General features: G+C 42.7%; 1 protein-coding gene across 3 annotated transcripts in view; it reads right to left on the reverse strand.

The window, feature by feature from the left end:
- The window catches only part of Cdc14a (cell division cycle 14A), a 162,974-nt gene that overhangs the window by 50,343 nt on the left and 91,931 nt on the right, over nucleotides 1-20,700 (reverse strand). For all 3 annotated transcript variants that reach the window (XM_013031435.1, XM_013031434.1, XM_013031433.1), the window contains 3 exons: nucleotides 14,501-14,588; nucleotides 6,335-6,565; nucleotides 1,286-1,424 (listed from right to left, as the gene is read on the reverse strand). In XM_013031435.1, the coding sequence (XP_012886889.1) occupies nucleotides 1,286-1,424; nucleotides 6,335-6,565; nucleotides 14,501-14,588 (458 nt within the window). The remainder of the gene's footprint in view (nucleotides 1-1,285; nucleotides 1,425-6,334; nucleotides 6,566-14,500; nucleotides 14,589-20,700) is intronic.

Here is a 20,700-nt window from a genome sequence, read left to right on the forward strand (position 1 = left end):
TTTTCTTTTTGCTTATGTGGTGCTGAGGAATCGAACCCAGGGCCTCATGCATGCAAGGCAAGCACTCTACCACTGAGCCACCTTCCCAGCCCCTAGCATGACTTTCTTATCAGTCATTCCTCTAGGTCTCACTAGTAAAGCAAGTGATTCCTCAGGGCAGGTTCAAATCATCCTAATCATATGGATGTTTACTTAGGGCCTCTTTCTATGAAATTCATGATTGTTCATGAGAGAGAAAAGGAAAAGGAGAGAGAAAACTATTACAGGGATTGAACTCCGGGCGTTTTATTTTTATCTGTCCTTTATCTTTTTCCACTCAAGGCTGGCATTCTACCCCTTGAGCCAGAGCTCCACTTCTGGCTTTTTGCTAGTTAATTAGAGATAGAAGTCTCATAGATTTTCCTGCCCTAGCTGGTTTCACATCTCAATCCCCAAATCCCAGCCTCCCGAGTAGCTAAGATGATGGGCCTGCAGCACCCAGCTATACTCTTACCTTGCTTACTCAACTAATCTGATTTAAATTACCCAGGAGTCATTATATGAGAGGAAATACTACCTGGAGCCATTCCAACACGAAAAGAAAAAAAACAATAAAGATTCAGTTTATCATAGATGGAAAACACTTTTAAAGCTAGATGGAAATCAACCAGTACTGATTGCATCTTGATGGTAAGTTGTACCATTTTAAGAAACAACCAAAAGGTTACATTTCCCACTAATGGGCTGGAGTTGGAGAGAAAGGAAATGAATGCATGTAAATGAACGCGGTCATAAATCTATGGAATGACGGTAGGACCAGGCTGAAATCCTGCTCGAGCCTATTTCCTTCTTTGGTAACCTCTTGGCTATATTCAGAAGTTACAACTTCATTAGCAGCTCGTCAGTCATTGGTGGAGTTCAAATCTTATCAAATGGGTGACTGACCTTAGTTGTGTGTGTGTGTGTGTGTGTGTGTGTGTGTGTGTGTGTGTGTGTGTCATTCTGCTTTTAGACATGCAAACAAAAGAAAAGACTGAAAATTGTCAAGTGGGATGACACAAGAAAATTGCACAGTAGCCAGATCACACATAGAAAGTGACAGAAAAAGGGTAGGCAGCTCTGTGATGTTCTTCTGACTCTCACCTGATCGAGAAATACAAAAGGTACGAAGTTAGAACTCACTAGCTGTCAAGCCAACCACAACCAATCAGAGGCAGAGACTTCAGCAACAACACAGACATTCTGTAACCCTGGGCTTGCCATCTTCCTGCGAGGGGGGGCGGGGGGGGTAATGGACCATACTTACTCTTCCAGGAAGTGCTGCTGGGGTCCAATGATGGAGCCTGGCCGGCAAATTCTGATCCAAGCAATGATTTCGGCATGAGTAAACCTGTAGTGTTTCATTACATAACAGGCGATCAAGGTCCCTGTTCTTCCAAGGCCAGCTGGAAGGAGAGGAAAAGAGAAGAAAATCAAAGTATAAACAAATGTACCCACAAAATAGACTGAGGTTAGCAGGCACTGGTGACTCACACCTGTAATCCTGGCTACTCAGCTAGGCTGCAGCTGTGAAGGGGAAATACTGGATTAGGGTGACATTTCAAGTAGGTCAGAAAGAAAGTTTAAGATGACCCATGAAGATAGGCACCAGTGGCTCATACCTATAATTCTAGCTACTCAGGAGGCTCTAAGGATGGTGGCTCAAAGCCAGCCTGGGCAGGAAAAGTCCGTCAGAGTCCTATTTCCCATTAACCACTTAAAAGCCAGCCGGGAAGGTATGGCTCAAGTGATAGAGTGCTAGTCTTTAACATAGGCAGGCCCTGAGTTCAACCCCAGCAGACACACACACACACACTAAGATATTTGCCAACTGGGAAACTGATACAAGGTCAGTTTCATCTGTGGAAACATTTAAGTTCGAAAAGGAATGCAGGAAAAGACAAGAGCCTCATTTCTTCATGTATGTGAGCAACTTCTGGTTTTGAAGGGTCCTGTGTCAGTTTTCCTCGTGTCAAATACTAAAAAGGACTCTTGCTCTGATCTTCCCAGTCCTTTGAATACATAGTATTTCAGCAAATCTGGGACAGCATCTCAACTCTAATAGCTCAATATACTCCATTACATAAGTTTGACTAAGTAAGAAAAAAAAAATCAAGCAATGACACACTATCAATTTTGAAACCCACCCTAATTTCAGAAGTGTTATCATATGAAAAAGGTATGTTGCCAAATGAGTGTGTCACACACCCTTTTTATATGACTGCTCCCCTGGGAACCTCTGCTGTTGGTTTTATCCTAATTATCCTCCAATGTGGAAATCCATGCTTTATAGAGAATATATGTATACATATATATTGCATATGTATGCATCTTGTTTTCTTTTTAAGTCCCTTTCTCCTCAGAAAAGTAAGTAAAGTCGGCCTGAGCACTGGTGGTTCACACCCATAATCCTAGACCTACTTAAGAGGCTGAGATCTGAGGATCGAAGTTCAAAGCCAGCCCAGGCAAGAAAGTCCATGAGACTCTTACCTTCAGTGAATTACCAGAAAACCTGAAGGAGAGCTGTGGCTCAAGGGACAGTGCCCAGGCCTGGAGTTCAAGCCCCACAACCAGCAAAGTAAATAAATAAAGAGTAAGGCTTAATATCGGTCTCAGTGGGGTTCTTCTTTTAACATAATTGGTCCTTGATACCTATTGTTGTTAATTACCTGAAATAGGACAACACAACAGAGCATCCTGGAAGAGGAGTCAGAGGCCCAGTAAGTTTCTAGTTCCCCTGTCAGGGTCTCTGTCTAGAGATCAGTGGCTTTCAGCATTCTCCTTGTGCTAGGTGTTGTATGGTGCCCTTGGTGAGGATCTGAATCCTACTCATCACCAAAAAGGTGATGCAGAGAGAATTTTCCAGTTTCTCTGAAACTGAAGTTGCTTCCCCCCCTTTTAAAAAAGAGTCTATAATTTATTCTATAAAAAGAACCTATTTAGCACGCAATAGTTAGGAGCTCTTGCCGCAAGTGAACAGAATAGGAACACTTCACTAAGTTTCTATAAAAACTTTAACCAAAAAAAAAAAAAAATATTAAAGCATCCGTAATTAAAGGGCTCCCTAGCACAGCATGACAAGAGGTTGATGGTGTTCTATTTATACAAAGTCAAACTCCAATTGTTTTATTGTGCCAGCCACTTTGCTGAAATCCCTGTCGAACATCAATAATCACATACAAGAACATCGTGTGTGTGTGTGTGTGTGTGTGTGTGTGTGTGTGTGTGTTGGACTGGGACTTGCATTCTCCGCTTGGCTTTTTCACTCAAGGCTAGCTGTCTACCACTTCAATCATAGGTCTACTTCCAGCTTTTTGGGTGGTTAATTGGAGATAAGAGTCTTATGGACTTTTCTGCCCAGGCTGGCATTGAACCGTGATCCTCAGATCTCAGCCTCCTGAGTAGCTAGGATTACAGGCCACTAGTGCCTGCCTATTGCCATTCTTCATCAGCACCAAGTGGACCCACATTTCATCAAATTGACTTCTAAGGTTTCACACCTTCCCAGCAAGTCAGTTTCTAGCTCATCTCTGTTTTTCTTCTTCCTCCTCCTAGTTCAATTAAAATGCTGAGCGCTACTTGAATTCCCAGAAAATTAAGCTGACTTAATTAGGGCAGATGTCAAAATAATTAACAGGCTTATGGTAGATAAGTATGTAATTAAAAGCAATACAGCTGTAATTAAATCAAAGGTGTGAGCCTTACAAAAAGAATCCTCCATGTATATGCAAGTGGATAAAACAAATAACAGTCTCAAAAAGATGCCACCACATATACATGTGGCCTTCCTGTATAAGAACTCACCCCAGAGCTGACAGAGTGAAATGTAATATGAAACAAATATATACAGTTCTTAAAAAGTAAATAGTCATAAGCCAAGAATATACAGAGAACACTGGTAACAAAAGTGTTTGACTCCAGGGTTTTATTTTCCCAATGTTTCATAGACAATCAAGAAAGATATAGTGAGGCTGGGGCTGCCTATAATCCTAGCTACTCAGGAGGCTGAGATTCTAAGAACTGAGATCCAAAGCCAGCTCCGGCTGAACAATCCATGAAACTCTTATATCCAATTAACCAGAAAAAAAAAAAAAAAACAGGAGTAGAAGTGTGACTCAAGAGATAGAGGACCAGCCTTAAGCGAAAAAGCTAAGTGACAGCCCAAAGCCCTGAGTTCAAACCCCAGTAACAGCACAGAGAGAGAGAGAAAGAGAAAGAGAGAGAGAGAGAGAGAGAGAGCAGATACTAAAGTTTAGTGAAAGCTTTGTACTTCTTCCTTAAATCTGTCGACCCAACATATGGATTATTAATCTACAGATAAATTATATGGACTGATGTCACAAAACTGACAAGCTAACAGGGCCAATTAATTATCATAGGACAAACACTTTTATTTGGGGGATTTTTTTTTGGTCACTCCTGGGGCTTGAGCTCAGGGCGTAGGCACTGTCCCTGAGATCTTTTTGCTAAAAACTAGCACTCTACCACTCTGAGCCACATTTCCGCTTCTGGTTTTTGAGTGGTTAATTGGAGATAAGAGTCTCACAGACTTTCTTTCCCAGGCTGGCTTCAAACTGCAATCCTCAGGTCTCAGCCTCCTGAGTAGCTAGGATGACAGGCGTGAGCCACCAGCACCTAAACGATTTTTTTTTAATAACATGAAACTGAACTTTGGAAAAGGAAACGAGTATTTTCTACAAAACCTTGGTGGCTACTATAATCCCATTAGCTCTTAAGTTCTTTCTACAGATATTTGAAATACTTAATATAAACACAGGTGCTTTTCTTAGCTTTTCTTCTACCAAAATGAGATGGAGAGGGAAACATAGGGTGGAAATGAAGCACACCGGGAACAAGCCAATTCTCCATCACCCCTGTAACTTGAGTGAGTGAGACCACCTTCCCAATGCCACACCAGCCTTCTACCCAGAGAGGACGGGTGCGGACAAGGACCTGCTGTCTGGAAGGTGTCCCCAGGAGGACTCAATCCTGCCCCCCCCTCTCTCTCTTTCTCTCTCTGCCTCTGGGAAATCACATCTTCCCTCTTATTGCTGCTCACATGTTCCACCAAGTACCTCCACCTACTCAAGTCTTAAACATAGAAACGAGAGCCTACAACACGGTATTTTAATTTCTGTCAGTACCAAAGCCACAGGCATCTGAATAAGGCAGTTACAGCAGCTTTAGGCACAGGAAAAGAACAGTTCCATCCCCAACACCTACTAGCCAATTAGCATAAAAGGCAACATTTCTCCCCCCCCCCACCACCCAGACACAAAAACCAAAAGAACAGCACCACCTAGTGGCTGTATGTGAGAACGTGGAGGCTGCATCCCAAGCTGGCCAACATCACATCACCAAAGTCAAAGATCCAGTAAAATTATCTTCTACCAGGCCAGCAAATCTAAAGTGGATTGTGAGCCTCCTTCAAGTCTCATGGCTGTAGACAAATGCCACTAGCTCTCTGGGTAGCTGACGCTGGGTTTTCAGATGAAGTATAGAATGGAGGTCCCAGGCGATATTTGAAACAGACAGACCACATAGAAGTATTCTGTAATCCTAGCTACTCAAGAGGCTGAGATCTGAGGATCACGGTTCAAAGTCAGCCTGGGCACAAAAGTCCGTAAGACTCTCAATCTCCAATTAACCACCTAAAAACCAGAAGTGAAGCTGTGGCTCCAAGTGGAAGAGAGCTAGCCTTGAACAAAAAAAAAAAAAAAAAACCTCAGGCTCAGTGCCCAGGCCCTGAGTTCCAGCCCAATGACCATCAAAAGAAACAGTACTCACTCTTTGTATAATACTCAATTTCACTGGGAATCCTATATTTTTACTTGCTAAATCTGACAAGCCAGTAATTACTATGTTCTGAACAACCTCATCCCCCCCCACCCAAATATCCACCCCAACAAGTCGTTGAGTTCATCCAGAGGTAGGCTCCCATTAGTAGCAAGTAAGATAGTGGCCAGAAGATATTCTGGTCCATAGAGGAAAAAAAATGAGCAGGTGGGAGGCAAGCACTAGTGGTTCCTATCTGTAATCATAGGCTGAAATCCAGAGGATCAAAGCCATCGTGGGTAGCAAAGTTTATATAAGACTCCATCACCTAAATAATCAAAAAAAAAAACCTGGGCTGGAATGTGGCTCAAGTGGTAAGAGCACCAACCCAGCAAGCAAGTATGGTGATATACAGACTCCTTATGGTTTCCTGAGGTCCCAACTGGCTCTGTTGAAGTTCTCTGTGATTTGGGGAGGAAGGGGAGGAAGAGGGCTTCCATCCCAGGCAGTGACGCCCCCCACCCCAGGCCATGGCGCTCACCTTTGCAGTGGACGGCGATGGCCCCAGTGGTATTCTCACAGATGTTCAGGAATCTCCGCACGATGTTGTCGCTGGGTGTGCTGCCGTCGATGAAGAAGAGGTCGTAGTGCTCGAAGCCTGCATCGGTGAAGCGCTTCGCCTCGTAGATCTTCTTGTTGAGTCTCACGATGGCCGTCACGTTATGCTTTTTGAAATAAGGGAAGTAGGCTTCGGGGGCATGAAGAGGATAACCTTTAAAGCAATAAAATAAAAGGAGAAGAGGAGCCATAAGCAACAGGTGTGCCTCTTGACTTGCAGTGCTCTGACACACAAAACCCTCAACCATCACCAGGGCAGAGCATAAGAGACCCTGGAAGAAAAGCGTGGTATGTATGCAATCTGCATCGATAGCAACCATCAGATGAGGTGAAGGCAAACTGTTAAGTATTAACGTTCCAACTCTCAACCTCGAGGATTTCAATCCTGGGAACATCCATCCTCCAGCCCTCGCCACAGAAATAAAAGACATCCCATAAGCTGTCCCGTGTCCACATCACAAGCCAATTTGGAAAGAGTCTTTGGAGATTTATTTCCCCTCATGCATTATGCTTCATTGAGCAAATACACTTCAACTACAGTCAGAGCGTTTATACCAGAGACATAGCGTCCATCCATCCTATAATCCCCAGCAAAACTGGCTCATGACTCTTAATAACAATGGAAAGAATAATAGAGTCACTGAGAGTAGATCTGTGTGTGTATGTGGGGCTTGAACTCAGGGCCTGGGTACTGTCTCTTAGCTTTTTCACTCAAGGCTAGTACTCTACCATTTAAGCCACAGTTCTACTTCTGGCTTTGTGGTGATTAACTGGAAGTAAGAGTCTCACAGACATTCTTGCTCAAGCTGGCTTTGAATCATGATCCTCAGGTCTCAGCCTCTTGAGTAGCTAGGATTACAGACATGAGCTACCATGCCCCAGCTGGCAGTAGATTTTAACCAACAAAAAAAAATGATAAATGTGCGGGGCACACACCTGTAATCCTAGCTACTCAAGAGGCTGAGATTCGAAGATCATAGTTCGAAACCAGCCGGGGCAGAAAAGTCCCCTGAGTCTCTTCTCTCCAATTAACCACTCAAAAACTGTAAGTGGTGCTCAAGTGGTAGAGAACTAGCCTTGAGCACATAGAGGCTCTGGGACAGTTCCAGGCACTGAGATCAAGCCCCAGGACTAGTACACACCAAAATAAAATAATTATTAATTGAGGAAAAGAAGCTGAAAGCATAACATTTGGGTGGATATATATTTTTTTTCTTTTTTTGTCAGTCGTGCGGCTTGAACTCTGGGCCTGGGCGCTGTCCCTCAGCTCTTCAGCTCAAGGCGAGCACTCTACCACTTGAGCCACAGCGCCACTTCCAGTTTTCTCCTGCTTAAACGGAGATAAGAGTCTCACGGACTGTCCTGCCCGGGCTGACTTTGAATGGCGATCCTCAGATCTCAGCCTCCTGAATAGCTAGGATTACAGGTGTGAGCCACCAGCGCCCAGTGGATATTTTCATTTACAGAGGGGAAAGGAGACACTGAATGTGCAAATGGCCTCAGAGCTGCAGAAGCAGCTGGGCTGCAGATCTACTCTTGGCCTGTCAAAGTGATCAGCAGGGAGTTTGACCACTGCAAACTTGGCCTAGCAGCCCCAAGGGTTAGGGGGTCTCATTGCTCAGCTATACAATTATCCCATCTGTAAATCATCCAGAGTCTACTAATGGATGGCCAACCTGGTGAGCGGACCGACCTCATCAGGGATTGATTCACCACGGCGGGCTCCTGGGGTGGCAGCCAGAGGCCAGCACAGTGAAGCGGAGGCTCCCACTGCACCCGTGGCTACATGTCCCTCTGCCTTGGCTTCGGCTTGTGCTGCTCTTATTTTCTCTCAGCTCCAAACTGACCCTGGGTGACATCGCTTTGTGGTCTAGGGGGTCTAGAGATGACCCCCTGTTTTTCCTGTTGGCTTCCAAATGGAAGGGCCTACTGGCAAACCAGAGAAATGGACACCTGCTGTTTCCTCCATAATGTTCTGGATTCTTCCTTGTTGTCTTTTGTTCTCTCTCTCTCTCTCACTTTCTCTTTCTCTCTTTCTGTAACAAACTCCTTCTATTAAACATCCTCTGTTCAAAATACCTGTTTTGGTCTCTTCCTACCTGGATCTTGCAAATACATTTTCCAGGCAGGAAAATCAGGAACATTCTAGATCGCCTATGAGCACTACCAGCTCAGGATCTAGTCATGATCTAGATAATGAACTAAGCCTCGTTCTAGAGCCTTCTTTTAGAGTCTATGGTCTAGTTAACATATTTCAATCAATGCCTGTGTAGTTGCATTTGCCACCGTTGATTCCTACCGCTTGCAACATGTGGCCAAAGTTACACAAAAGATGTGAGGCCGAATTAGAAGGCAGGCCTAGCAAAGCCCAGCCCAGAACTGCGATTTCCATCAGCCATGCCAAGCAGGTAACACAGAATATACTTAACACTTCCTGAGTAGAAACAGCAACTTATGCACCCACGAAAACATAGGCTCTTCTGTTAACAAACAAACAACAGTCTGTTTTTCTGCTTGGTTTCTTTGCGCCAATTGCTTTCCACAATGAAGTAAGAGCTTCTGCATGAGGCGAGGAATGGGAAGAGAAAGGACTTTAACTACATGGGAAGCCTTCCTCGGGTGTGCTAGGCTGATGGGAGCCTCTGCCTTTGGGTGCCTGACACCTCCGTACCTCCATTTGCTCACTGCATAGTTGGATGTCAACCCACCCCTCATCTTCCTACCGCCACAGCTGGAAGAACTTCTCATTTTCACTCACTCATGTCTGAACTCAGAACCTCATGTTTGTTCAGCTCTGACTCCTCAAAACTGATGCTCCACCACTGATGCCTCCCGCCCTGTTTTCTGCTGGTCATTTTGGAGTTGGAATCTCACACAAACTTTTCTAACTGAACTGGCTTCTAATCAGGATCCTCTAGATCTCTGCCTCCTGGGTAGCTAGAATTATAGGCTTGATGCACCATCACCCAGCTGTGCTCTTTTTTTGTTGTTGTTGTTTTAAGATCAATTTCCACCAGGAGTAAGCAGAGAATTTAGCTAACACAGCTAAGCAGACTATTAAAAGAAACAACGGCTATCTTTTATTAAAAGAAACAATGGCTATCTTTTGAGAAAAGGACATTGGACATACTTTTGAAAATAGGGCAACAGGACACCAGGATAATAAGAACTATCATTATCACATGCAAAGTTTACTAGTCACTTACTATGTCCCAAGCATGAACTTCACTAAGATAGTCATGAGAATTCACTCACAGACCAGTTCTCAAGTCCACTGCCAGGAACGCCAACTGTCCTTGGCACACATAGCTCGTAAGAGGTACAGCCAGCCTCTGAACCTCAAAATGAGACTCCCAACACCTGTGCCACAGCTGACTTCAGGTAAGACTTGCCTTGATTCTGTGTATTAGGCTTTCTGCTAGGAGGATACAATTTGAAATATTAAGAACTGTACTTCCTTGAGTTAATAAGCAGGATGTTTTGACATCCTTAAGATTGTTTCAAATTCACTGAAACCAACATATAATGAAAATAACCTGTTACCTCTCACCAACTGTTTGGGGGTATCATCAGTGTATTGGATGCCTCTCTGTATAGGAGCTTTAGCAATATTCACCTCCTTGGGAACCCTCAGATCACCAAAAGTGACGGGTCACGCCTCCGGCCCTTACTCCATCTGGCCACTAGATGGTGCTATGGCCTTAGCCAGGGACAGGCTCAGCCCAGGAGGTGAGCAAACCACACACAGAAATTCTCAATTAACAGGTTTAAAAAAAAAAAGTATCTTCTATATATAGCTGTCCAGTCCCTTCTTTTTAAAATTAGGAAACTAAAACAAACAAACAAAAAAGGCAGAGTTAAATAGAAGTCCACCAGGTAGGCCATTATTTGAAGCATAAAGAGCAGAGCAATGTCCGAAGACAAAAAATGTCGACTAGGTGCCTTAATGATAAAAGTCATAATCATACTGTCTGCTAGCCTACTCTGTGCCTACCGCTGTCCAGACCCTGCCTCATAAGACATCTGCCCCCTAGCTAAATGGCTGTGAAGTGAATCACATTCCCCTATGGTAATGGGGAGCTCCCCAAGGCTCACCCCATTGCCAGACAGAGCCAGGCTTCCACCTGCCTGGGTGTACTGCCCATCTCCCACCCAATGAGCAGAATGCTGCTGAAACAAAATGGATTTTCTGTGTCAAGCTACATCCCTCCCCGTGTGTGTGTGTGTGTGTGTGTGTGTGTGTCTAGAAGTGAGAATAAGATTGCCTTTTAAAGTATTTTCTTAAACTAGGTACTATTGGCTCACTCCTACCTACTCAGGAGGCTGGAATCTAAGGGTTGAGATGGGAAGCCAGCCTGGGCAGGAAATTCTATGAGAGTCTTATCTGCAATAAACCACCACCACCAAACACACACACAAACACACACACACACACACACACACACCACACACACACACACACACACACACAGGCCCGAAGTGGAGTTGTGGCTCAAGTGCACAAAAGGTGAGGGAAAGAACCTGAATTCAAGCCCCAAGACCAGCACCAAAAAAAAACAAACAAACACTTTTTTTCATCTGAAACCTAAAAGAGCAACTCCATTCTAGGGTTATCTTTTCCTGATCAGTGCAAAGGTGTTAAATAAAGCCAGGAGAATCAAGGCACAATGAACCTCTAGCTAACCTCTGTTGGCACCAACGCACCCTTAAGACTCTTAAAAGTATATTGTGCTAGGAATTTTAAGGCTTTCTTTAGATTTATCCTAGTGATAGCTATTTGATTTAATTCCTTTTAAACCTCAACTTTTCTACTAACACACCCCTAAAGATCACTCCCTGCTTTCTCAGGAAACATAGGGTTTCTCAAAGATTTTTGTTTTGTTTTTGCTTTTGTTTTTGATGTTGTTTAAAAGGGAATGCACCAGCCTGGTACCAGTGGTTCACACGGTAATCCTAGCTACTCAGGAGGCTGAAATCTGAAGACCACGGTTCAAAACCAGCCCAGGCAGATAAATCAAAAGACTCTAATCTCCAACTGATGAGTAAAAAGCCAGAAGTGAATGTGTGGCTCAAGTAGTAGAGCACCAGACTTAAGTATAAAAGTCAAGCATTTTAAGAGAGCTTTGTTTTCAAACTAGAACTCAAATTGTAGTTTCATTTTTAAAAGCTGAATGTAAAATAACTGGGTTATAGTATACAATAATAAACTCTAACATCAAAAAAAAGTTAATTAATTGGACCAAAAAGAGTTTTAAAGATTTTTACAGTTAAGAATCACTATACTCAATCCTTGGCACACACACACATACACACAAACACACACACACACACACACACACACACACACACAAGCATACATAACCTGTCCAGTCATTTCTTTCTAAGAAGTTAGAGGGGGAAAAGATGCCAAAAGCTACACAACTTTTGCCAGGCAGATTAGTTTTTAAAAGCTGAAAAGCTATAAACAACTTACAATTCATTCAAAAATAAATTACCAAAATTATGTCCCAGTGATACAAGAGACTACTACACAATGAGAAAAACTACATCTATCTATATTTGCTTCCACAAAAGACAGTCTATGTTAAGTGGGAAGCGCTAAGAGACAGTCATTATGCTGTGAACCCACGTTTGTTTAAAAAATAGTATAAATATATGTGTACACAGACATATGCTACTGAGAGAGTTGAGATGTGTCTCAGTAAAATGAAGAGAGAAGCAAAGAGAGAAAAGGCACCAACACCCTGCCTCCAACTAGTAAAACTAGTAAACTCCAGTAGAATTATAGGTTTACTTTTACATGCTTTTTTATTAGGTCATCTACATTTTCTTCTTTTTCAAAAGAGAGCATGCATTCGCTCTATAAAACAAACTTTGAAGTGACTCGTTGTGGCTTTTGTCCTCTATTAAAAAAAAAAAAAAACCTTGGGTAAAACAACGTGAATGCCAAATAGGGAAGTTCTTTCCACTTTGCCAAATGACTGTCCACCAACATAGCCACTCCTGAAACAACACTGAATCAGGTAATTTTGTATGCAAGGCAGGCTTCATCAATCCTGGGCTTGAAAGACTGTCAGAAAACAACTTTCCTCAAGCACTCAAGCTATTCTTCCTACCAACCAAGCAGGGGTTACTTAATTGGTGTCCAGCAGTAGGGAGGGGAAGACTTAGTAGCTCAAGACTGAGAGATTCTAATTCTGGTTGCTCTGTTTGCTAGCTTCATTCTCTAGGGCAAGGTTGTCTATCTAGTGAAAATAACATGATTCAAGTAGTATCACCTGACAGGTAATAGGACATGATATGCATAAGACATGATATGCACACACTTATGGAGACCCACACATTAAAAATCTAAACACATGGAGACTAGATTTTTATTTATTTTTTTTTTTTTTGGTCAGTTGTGGGCCCTGAACTCTGGGCCGGGGCGCTGTCCCTTAGCTCTTCAGTTCAGGGCTGAAGCGCTCTACCACTTGAGCCACAGACCACTTCTGACTTTTTCTGCTTATGTGGTACTAAGGAATCGAACCCAGGGCCTCATGAATATAAGGCAAGCACTCTACCACTGAGCCACCTTCCCAGCCTCTAAAACTAGATTTTTGAAGGAAGAAAAAGGAGAAAAGAGGAGGAGAAGTAAAGAAGGAAGAAGAGAAGATGAAGAAGGAGAAGAAAGAAGAAATCTCAACCAATCTAATGACTCCAAACTAGATTCCCTAAGAAAACTGGCATTCTACCTCTATGACCCGATAGAACAATAAGATTATGTTCCTTTTCATTTTATGTACTTTCAATTAATTAAATTTTTGATGGCTATCATTACTTATTATCTAAGCAATGTAACAGATAAAAAATGAATAAAGTAGAAAGTATTAATTGAATCCCATGTTCATTCAAGAAACACAAAACATTTTGTGGGTTACATGACTCACACATAATCCTGTAATCCTAGCTACTCAGGAGGCTGAGATCTAAATATCCTGATTCAAAGTCAGACTAGACAGAAAAATCTGAGACACTTTTATCATCAGTTAACTATCAAAAAGCCAAAAGTGGCACCGTGGCTCAAGTGGTAGAGTGCCAGCCTTATGCAGGAGTGCTTAGGCCTTGTTCATAGCCCAATACCCACACACACACACACACACACACACACACACACACACACACACACACACACGCACGCAATGGTGTTTTGCTTTTTAAATTTTCTAAATGTATATATTCTCATTACTACACACACATATGCTGGAAATATTTCAGTATTTCAGTTACTGTCACTGAGGACATTGTTACATAGTGTTTCAATGGAACTAAATACAGCAATGTTGTAGCAATGTTTAGAAGCCCATATCAGGGTTGAAGAACTAGTTCTGCTTCCTAGTATGTGCCCTGGGGAGAGTTCCCACTAATAAGCCTCCATTTCCTCCTCTGTAAAACAGAGATAATAGTATGGACATCTCACAGCTATGTGAATACTGAACTAATGCTGTGTTTGGTTAGAAAAAGCAACAAGAGATAAGCACTTGATAAATGATAATAAATGATGATGCTGTCAGTGTGGGGGCCATCATCATCATCATCAGAATTATGGCGGGAATTCAGCAATCTACTCAATGGCTTGACCAGTTTGTCTCTGGGACTCAGAAACTTCTTTAATAACTTGTTCAGATAAAACAAACATTAGATAATACATAGACAGAGAGATAGATGACAGGTGTATATAGAGAGAAAGATATGTGTGTGTGTGTGTGTGTACGTGTGTGTGTACGTGTGTGTACATAGAATCAACCTAAAAGTTTAATATTGTTTTAAAACAAAAGATTATAGCGCCACCTACTGGAAGTTTAACATTTAATACACAAGTTACTACTATTTTTTATTTTTCATTATGAATAAATATTCTTTGAAATATCACCAAAGGAAATGGGTGTATCTGGGAAATTAAGGAAACTGTACTAAAGTGAACAGTTAGATGGTGGAATGGGAGAATGATGGGTGGGGTGGCCGATTAAGAATCACCAAACACTTAGATGGGCATGATAATTGTAACTCCCTTGTACAACCTTGTACAACCAAATAAAAACAGACCTACCATTTTCGATTTTGCTTTTAGGATGAGGTCCACTGAATGCTAAAAATTTTCCTGGAACAATCCAATTGAAGTCACCATTTTCAACTCGCTGGCAGAAGATTGTGAAAAAAAAGAAAAGAAAAAGACTTTACAATTCGTATACAATTTAAGAAACCTTTACAAATAAAACTGTCTTTCATGTTAATACTAGACTTCTTGGACCTACAAGATAGTACACCACCATGTTATTTGGCTCTCAAAATACTCCTTGTGTGTTTGATCCATTTCAGAAAATGTCCTATCCAGACTTAAGACAAGCTAGTCTATTCTATAAAGCAAGTTTGTCTCCAGGCCATTCTGCAAGGAACTAAAACAGAAATTAACAATGAATACAGGGAGGTGACAGAAATAAGAAGTAAGCGTTTTCCGTGAACACAGTAAACAGACTTTAACCAATAAAAAAAATAGCATAAACACTAGGTTCATGATGAACACACTCCCAAATATTTTCAATTTTTGTGGACAGCTACATGCTGATTTAAGACTTCGAAGGGTCAGGAGGAAGGAGGGCGGGGCTCAGATTTCTTACCCCTGGAGGTACACCACAAATCCCAGTCAGATAAGGTGACCTGCAGGGACTGCCAACCTAAACAAGGGTCAGCAATAAAGGCGAGTGCTTAATCACCCTACAGGGAGGCTTCTGAGTGCTGGGAATGTGGCTTAGTGGTAGAGTGCTCGCCTAGCATGCGTGAGTGAAGCCCTGGGCTAGATTTCTCAGTACCACGTACACAGAAAAAGCCGGAAGTGGCACTGTGGCTTGAGTGGTAGAGTGCTCGCCTTGTGCAAAAGAAGCTCAGAGACAGTGCCCAGGCCCTGAGTTCAAGCCCCAGAACTGGAGAAAAAAGAAGAAAAAAGAACAGAATGCACACAATCCTCCCACTGAATTTCCAAAGGATATCTCCTTAGCTTTGAAATATTAGTTATTTTGAAGCAGGTTTTGGATTATCATGAAACTAAATAAAACCCATCTATGAGCTGACTTTGATCACCACTGGTCAGCCTCTAGTCTATCTACACTCTGAGAGGGATTCAAAAACAAGGTTTAAGAGACCGGTGTTGGTGTAATCCTAGCTACTCAGAAGGCTGAGATCTGAGGATCAAGGTTCAAAATCAGCGATGGCAGGAAAGTCCACACAAGACTCTTATCTCCAATTAACCACTAAAAAAAATCCCTGAAGTGGAGCTGTGGCTCAAGTGGTAGAGTATTAGCGTTGAGCAAAAATGCACAAAATGTAAGTATTCCTCTTTACTCCTTTCTTGCCCGGGGCCTGACCCCAGGCCTCTTGGTCTCCATCTTGGGACAGAACCTCCTATGATTGCCCAGCGGTGGGAATCTGAGCTGAGTAGAGTCTGTACTCTTCTATAAGAACTCTGTATAACTCAATTGTGTAATCATTATTAAACAAATTGGAATACTGCCATCAAGAAAAAGCTAGCAGCACTCCTTTATTTGCTTACATTACGCATTGTGATTGGCAGACAAATCAAAACTTGACTATATAGTGTTCCCTTTCGAAAGCTGGGTGTATCTTTTTCTGTGCTTCAAAAGTGGTAACCGAAGCTTTACCTGACACCTTGGGAAGGTCTGCACGTCATTCACCTAGTTGTAATAAGCGTAACATTTCCCTCATGCCCTAAGTCTCGAGAGATTCAATGAGTGTTGAGTGCACACATGTTGCTACTTATTTACAACAATTTGAAGACAGAATCCAATATACAACTCTTTAGCACAATTAACCATTATCTTATTTAACTAAAATAGTCTCAAAGTAATGATTCCCACATTGCTCTTGAATCATGATGAAGCTTAAAACACTAAACTACTTAAAACTTCACGAATAAGAGTATGTGCTAATCATCTAAAGAATAAAACAAAGTCTAGAAGGAAAAAAAAAGCAAGTTTCTACGTTCACGATATCCGTGCCCTTGGCCACCAATGTAAATAAATATATTGTGTCCTATCATTTTATTTTGATTATGCACAAATGGCTGGTTACAAAGTAGCCTTGGGGGGGGGGGAATGGGAGGAGAGGGATGGGAAGGGGAAACAAAGGAGGAGGCTACAATGGTTGATAAGAAATATACTCATTACCTTGCTCATATAATTGTAACCCCTCTGTATGGTACTTTCACCAAAAAAAAAAAAAAAATAGTAGTAAAAAAAAAAAAAAGGTAGCCTTTTATATAGCCGGGTGCCAGTGGCTCACCTGTCATCCTAGTTATTCAGCAGACTGAGATCTAAGGATCACAGTTCAAAGCGAGCCCAGGCAGAAAATCCATGAAACTCTTACATCTAATTAACCACCAGAAAGCAAGAAATGGAGCTGTGTCTCAAAGTGGTAGAGCGCTAAGCTTGAGCGAAAGAGCTCGGGGACAGCACCCAGGCTCTGAGTTGAAGCCCCATGACCAGCAGAAAATAAATAAATAAATAAATAAATAAAAAGTAACCTTTTATAATCAAACACATGAAAGAGAGGCAGTGTTTCCTTAAGACACGTTCACTCAGGAAACCAAAGGAATATGTCAGTAAATCTTCCTACTCCAAAAGATAAACATTAGATCATCTCCAGCTGTGTTTAGCAGTTTGGATAAGGTTAATGGAATAAAAAGATTTAGGTCTCAGATTTTAAAACCTGGAAAAAAAAAAATAGCACGCGAATGGCAGCTTTTACGATTTTTAACTCCCATTTCCTGCAGAGAGAACAGGAAAGATTCCCTTTTCTAATTTTTTTTTCTATTTCTCCCAATTTTATCCTGTTACACTAAAATAAACCCTGGCTGACGCTGTCACCTTGTGGGACTCTCTGTAGAGTGAGACACTTTGAAATGTATGCCCTGTGGGGAGATCAAGGGCCTAGGATTTAGCGTAGGGATTCAGGAAGTTAAGGGAACCCTCAACTATCATCTGATGACAGAGACCAGGGAGCCCACGCCTGGAAGTGAATATCACGAGTCTGGGTCCTTCTCCAAGGCATGTACAAGCAAACCCAGAAAACATCTCTAAAGCACAGCTCCTAAAAAAGTACAGAGAAGATAAAATAAAATTAACCTTAAAATAGATGCCAACGAGCTCACTCATCCCAGCAATAAGAGATAGGGAAAAGCCCAGGCAGGGAAGTCCTTGAGACTCTTATCTCCAATATTCCACTAAAAAGCCGGAAGCACAGCTGTGGCTCAAGTGGTAGAGCACTAGCCTTGAGCACAAAACTTCAGGGAGAAAGCCCAGGCCCCGAGTTCAAACCCCAGGACCCCCCCCACACACACACACACAGAGTACAGTTGGTTAAACAATACTTTTTTTTTAAGCCACTGTTGAGAAACAAGATTGTAGATGTTTGACACTCTAAGACAATCCGTCAGATAACAGTATTGCTCCTGAAGCTGATATATTGAAAATGTGCCATTCTTCACTTTAACTCACGCTTCTTCCATCCACAAAAGATTCAGCCTATTTTTCTTGAATAGCTAACTCTCCCAGCACACGCATAAATGTAATTGGACTGAAAGGCAGGAATTTTCACAATTCTAAGAAATACATCTGTGTCTCTATTGTGTGCTCACAAATACATCTTTCAGTCCAAACCCCTAAAAAGTATTTGGCCTATTTGCAATTGAAGTTCAATCCTACAGTAAAATGGGGAAGATAGCCAGGTGCTGGAGCCACAAGCCTATAATCCTAGCTACTAGCTTTGAACACACATAAAAAAGCTCAGAGCATCCAGGCCCTGAGTTCAAGCCCCAGGACCCGGCACACACACACACACACACACACACACACACACACACACACACGATCGTCCTCAAGGTTGACAAATCAATGGATTGAAAGTTTTGAGACCAGTTCCTTCTCTTGATAGATTTTTTTCTGTTAAGTTGGATAAGCAACTTTGAAGCACAATTTGACAATCACTCAAACACCAGCTAAATCTTTATTACATAGCAAGGATTGTGACTTGATGCCACACATAAAACAAACTGCATTCATCTCTGCATTTAATGGAGTTGTAGATAAGCAAGAATGATATGTAATAGAAATATGTGACACAATTACTGTAGCAATTGAGAACTCCACTGTAAAGCTCCACTGTTTGCCCATGTAGCTCATTTAATCCATGAGCTGATGGTACTATCATTCCAGTTTTATCCATTCATCTTAGCTATATGCCACCAGGCAAGTATATAAGAGGTATAAAGGTTACAGAGGTGACACAAAGAGACAGAGACAGAGTGAGAGAGATACAGAGAGGGAGAATTATTACTGGTCTTGGGGCAGAACTCAGGGTCTGGGCACTATGTCTCAGCTTTTATGCTAAAGGCTGGTGCTCTACCACTTGAGCCACAGCTCCACTTCCTGCTTTTTGGTGGTTACTTGGAGATAGGAGTCTCATGATCTTTCCTGCCCAGGTTGGCTTCCAACTGTGATCCTCAGATCTCAACCTCCTGAGTAACTAGGATTACAGGCATAAGCCCCTGGCACCCACCTACAATGTCTTTTTAAATATTTAGTTTAGCCGGACTCTGGTGGCTCACGCCTATAATTCTAGCTACTCAGGAGGCTGAGATCTGCAAATCGCGGTACAAAGCCACCCCGGGCAGGAGAGACCGTGAGACTCCTATCTCCAATTAACCACCAGAAAACTGGAAGTGGCGCTGTAGCTCAAGTGGTAGAGCGCTCGCCTTGAGCTGAAGAGCTGAGGGACAGCGCCCGGGCCCAGAGTTCAAGCCCCACGGCCGACAAAAAAATATACATATATATTTAGTTTAAAAGTGCATTCCTTATATTTTCCTAACTTTAGAACCAATGAATGAAAGCTAAGGGAGCTGGGCTCCATTACCTAAATACAAATAGGCTTTAAAGACAGGCACTTTATGAGCTTAGAGCAAAGTCAATATTTGGGTTGTTTGGGTTTAAATTAAGTTTCCACATCCTTTGGCTTTAAATAATAAAGTCTAGATTATTAATTTAGATCTACTTCTGAGCCAGATGTCCTGGAGGAGGAAACTACTTTGCCTCTGTGAGCAACAGCTGGGAAAGGGAGAGGGAGAGGGAGAGAGAGAGAGAGAGAGAGAGAGAGACAGCTGGGGCAGGGAGGGAGGGGGGAGCAGGAAGGGAGCAGTTGGATGTGGGGCGCTCAGGACTCTGCGGGACTGCTCCATGACCAGACCTGTCATACTTCTGCTGATACAACACAGCCAAGAAGCGAAAACACAGTCAAAGTCTGCTGATGCCACTCTAATGCAAAAATGTGTCCAACCAGAAATCATGAGGCCCTACGGAATAGCGGAGTAGCCAGCAGCTCAGTGGCTCACGCCTGTAATCCTAGCTACTCAGGAGGCTGAGATCTGAGGATCATGGTTCAAAGCAAGGGCATCCATGAGACTCTGATCACAAACAAGCTACAAAAAAAGAAGTCCAGAAATGAAGCTGTGGCTCCTCTAGCCTTGAGCAAAAAACAGCTCAGGAACAGTGCTCAGGCCACAGAGTTCATGCCCCAGGGCAGGCAAAAAAAGAAGAAGAAAAAAGAACAGCAGAGTATCAGGGGAGGGGCAGGGAGAGACAGGACTGGCCACGTAGCTGGAGAAAGATGGCCAGAGAGGGAGAGGAAGAAAAATGCAAGCCATAGCACCTTACAAAGTTAGAGAAAGTTCTCAGGTTTCCAAGACTAAAGAATGGCTTCACAAGAATTCAGGAGGTGGCCTGAATTGGCGAGAGAAGTCGTTGTGTTGGCAAGAGAAGTTCTAGTAGAACTGTCATGGTGGAGGTCAGAGCGGAATTTGTTCTTGACACTGCTCTTCTTGCAAGAAGTCTGGAGGTGAAAGAATAAACAGGGACCACATGCTAATTAAAGATGGGGGGGGGAACATGAGGAATTGCTTGGGACAAGGTAGACCTCAAAATATTTTATCAACACAACCAACATGATCTTTAACTAGCCATGGGTGCCACTGATTAGCAGATGTGCAAACAACTGGCAGGGACCAGGAAGAAACCCATGGCCTTGGAGAGGTGAAACCAGAACTGCCAAATGACTCCAGGGGAATGCTTCTAATAGTTCTCCCAGTCGAGTCACGGTGGAAGGCACAGGCCTGTGAACTCTGTAGAAGGGACGACGTGCCTACCGGCCTGCAATCTGGGGGCCTGCCACTGCCCGGGAACTGCA

This window comes from Dipodomys ordii, unplaced genomic scaffold, assembly GCF_000151885.1.
Source record: "Dipodomys ordii isolate 6190 unplaced genomic scaffold, Dord_2.0 Scaffold139, whole genome shotgun sequence".
In the NCBI taxonomy this organism is placed as follows: Eukaryota; Metazoa; Chordata; class Mammalia; order Rodentia; family Heteromyidae; genus Dipodomys; species Dipodomys ordii.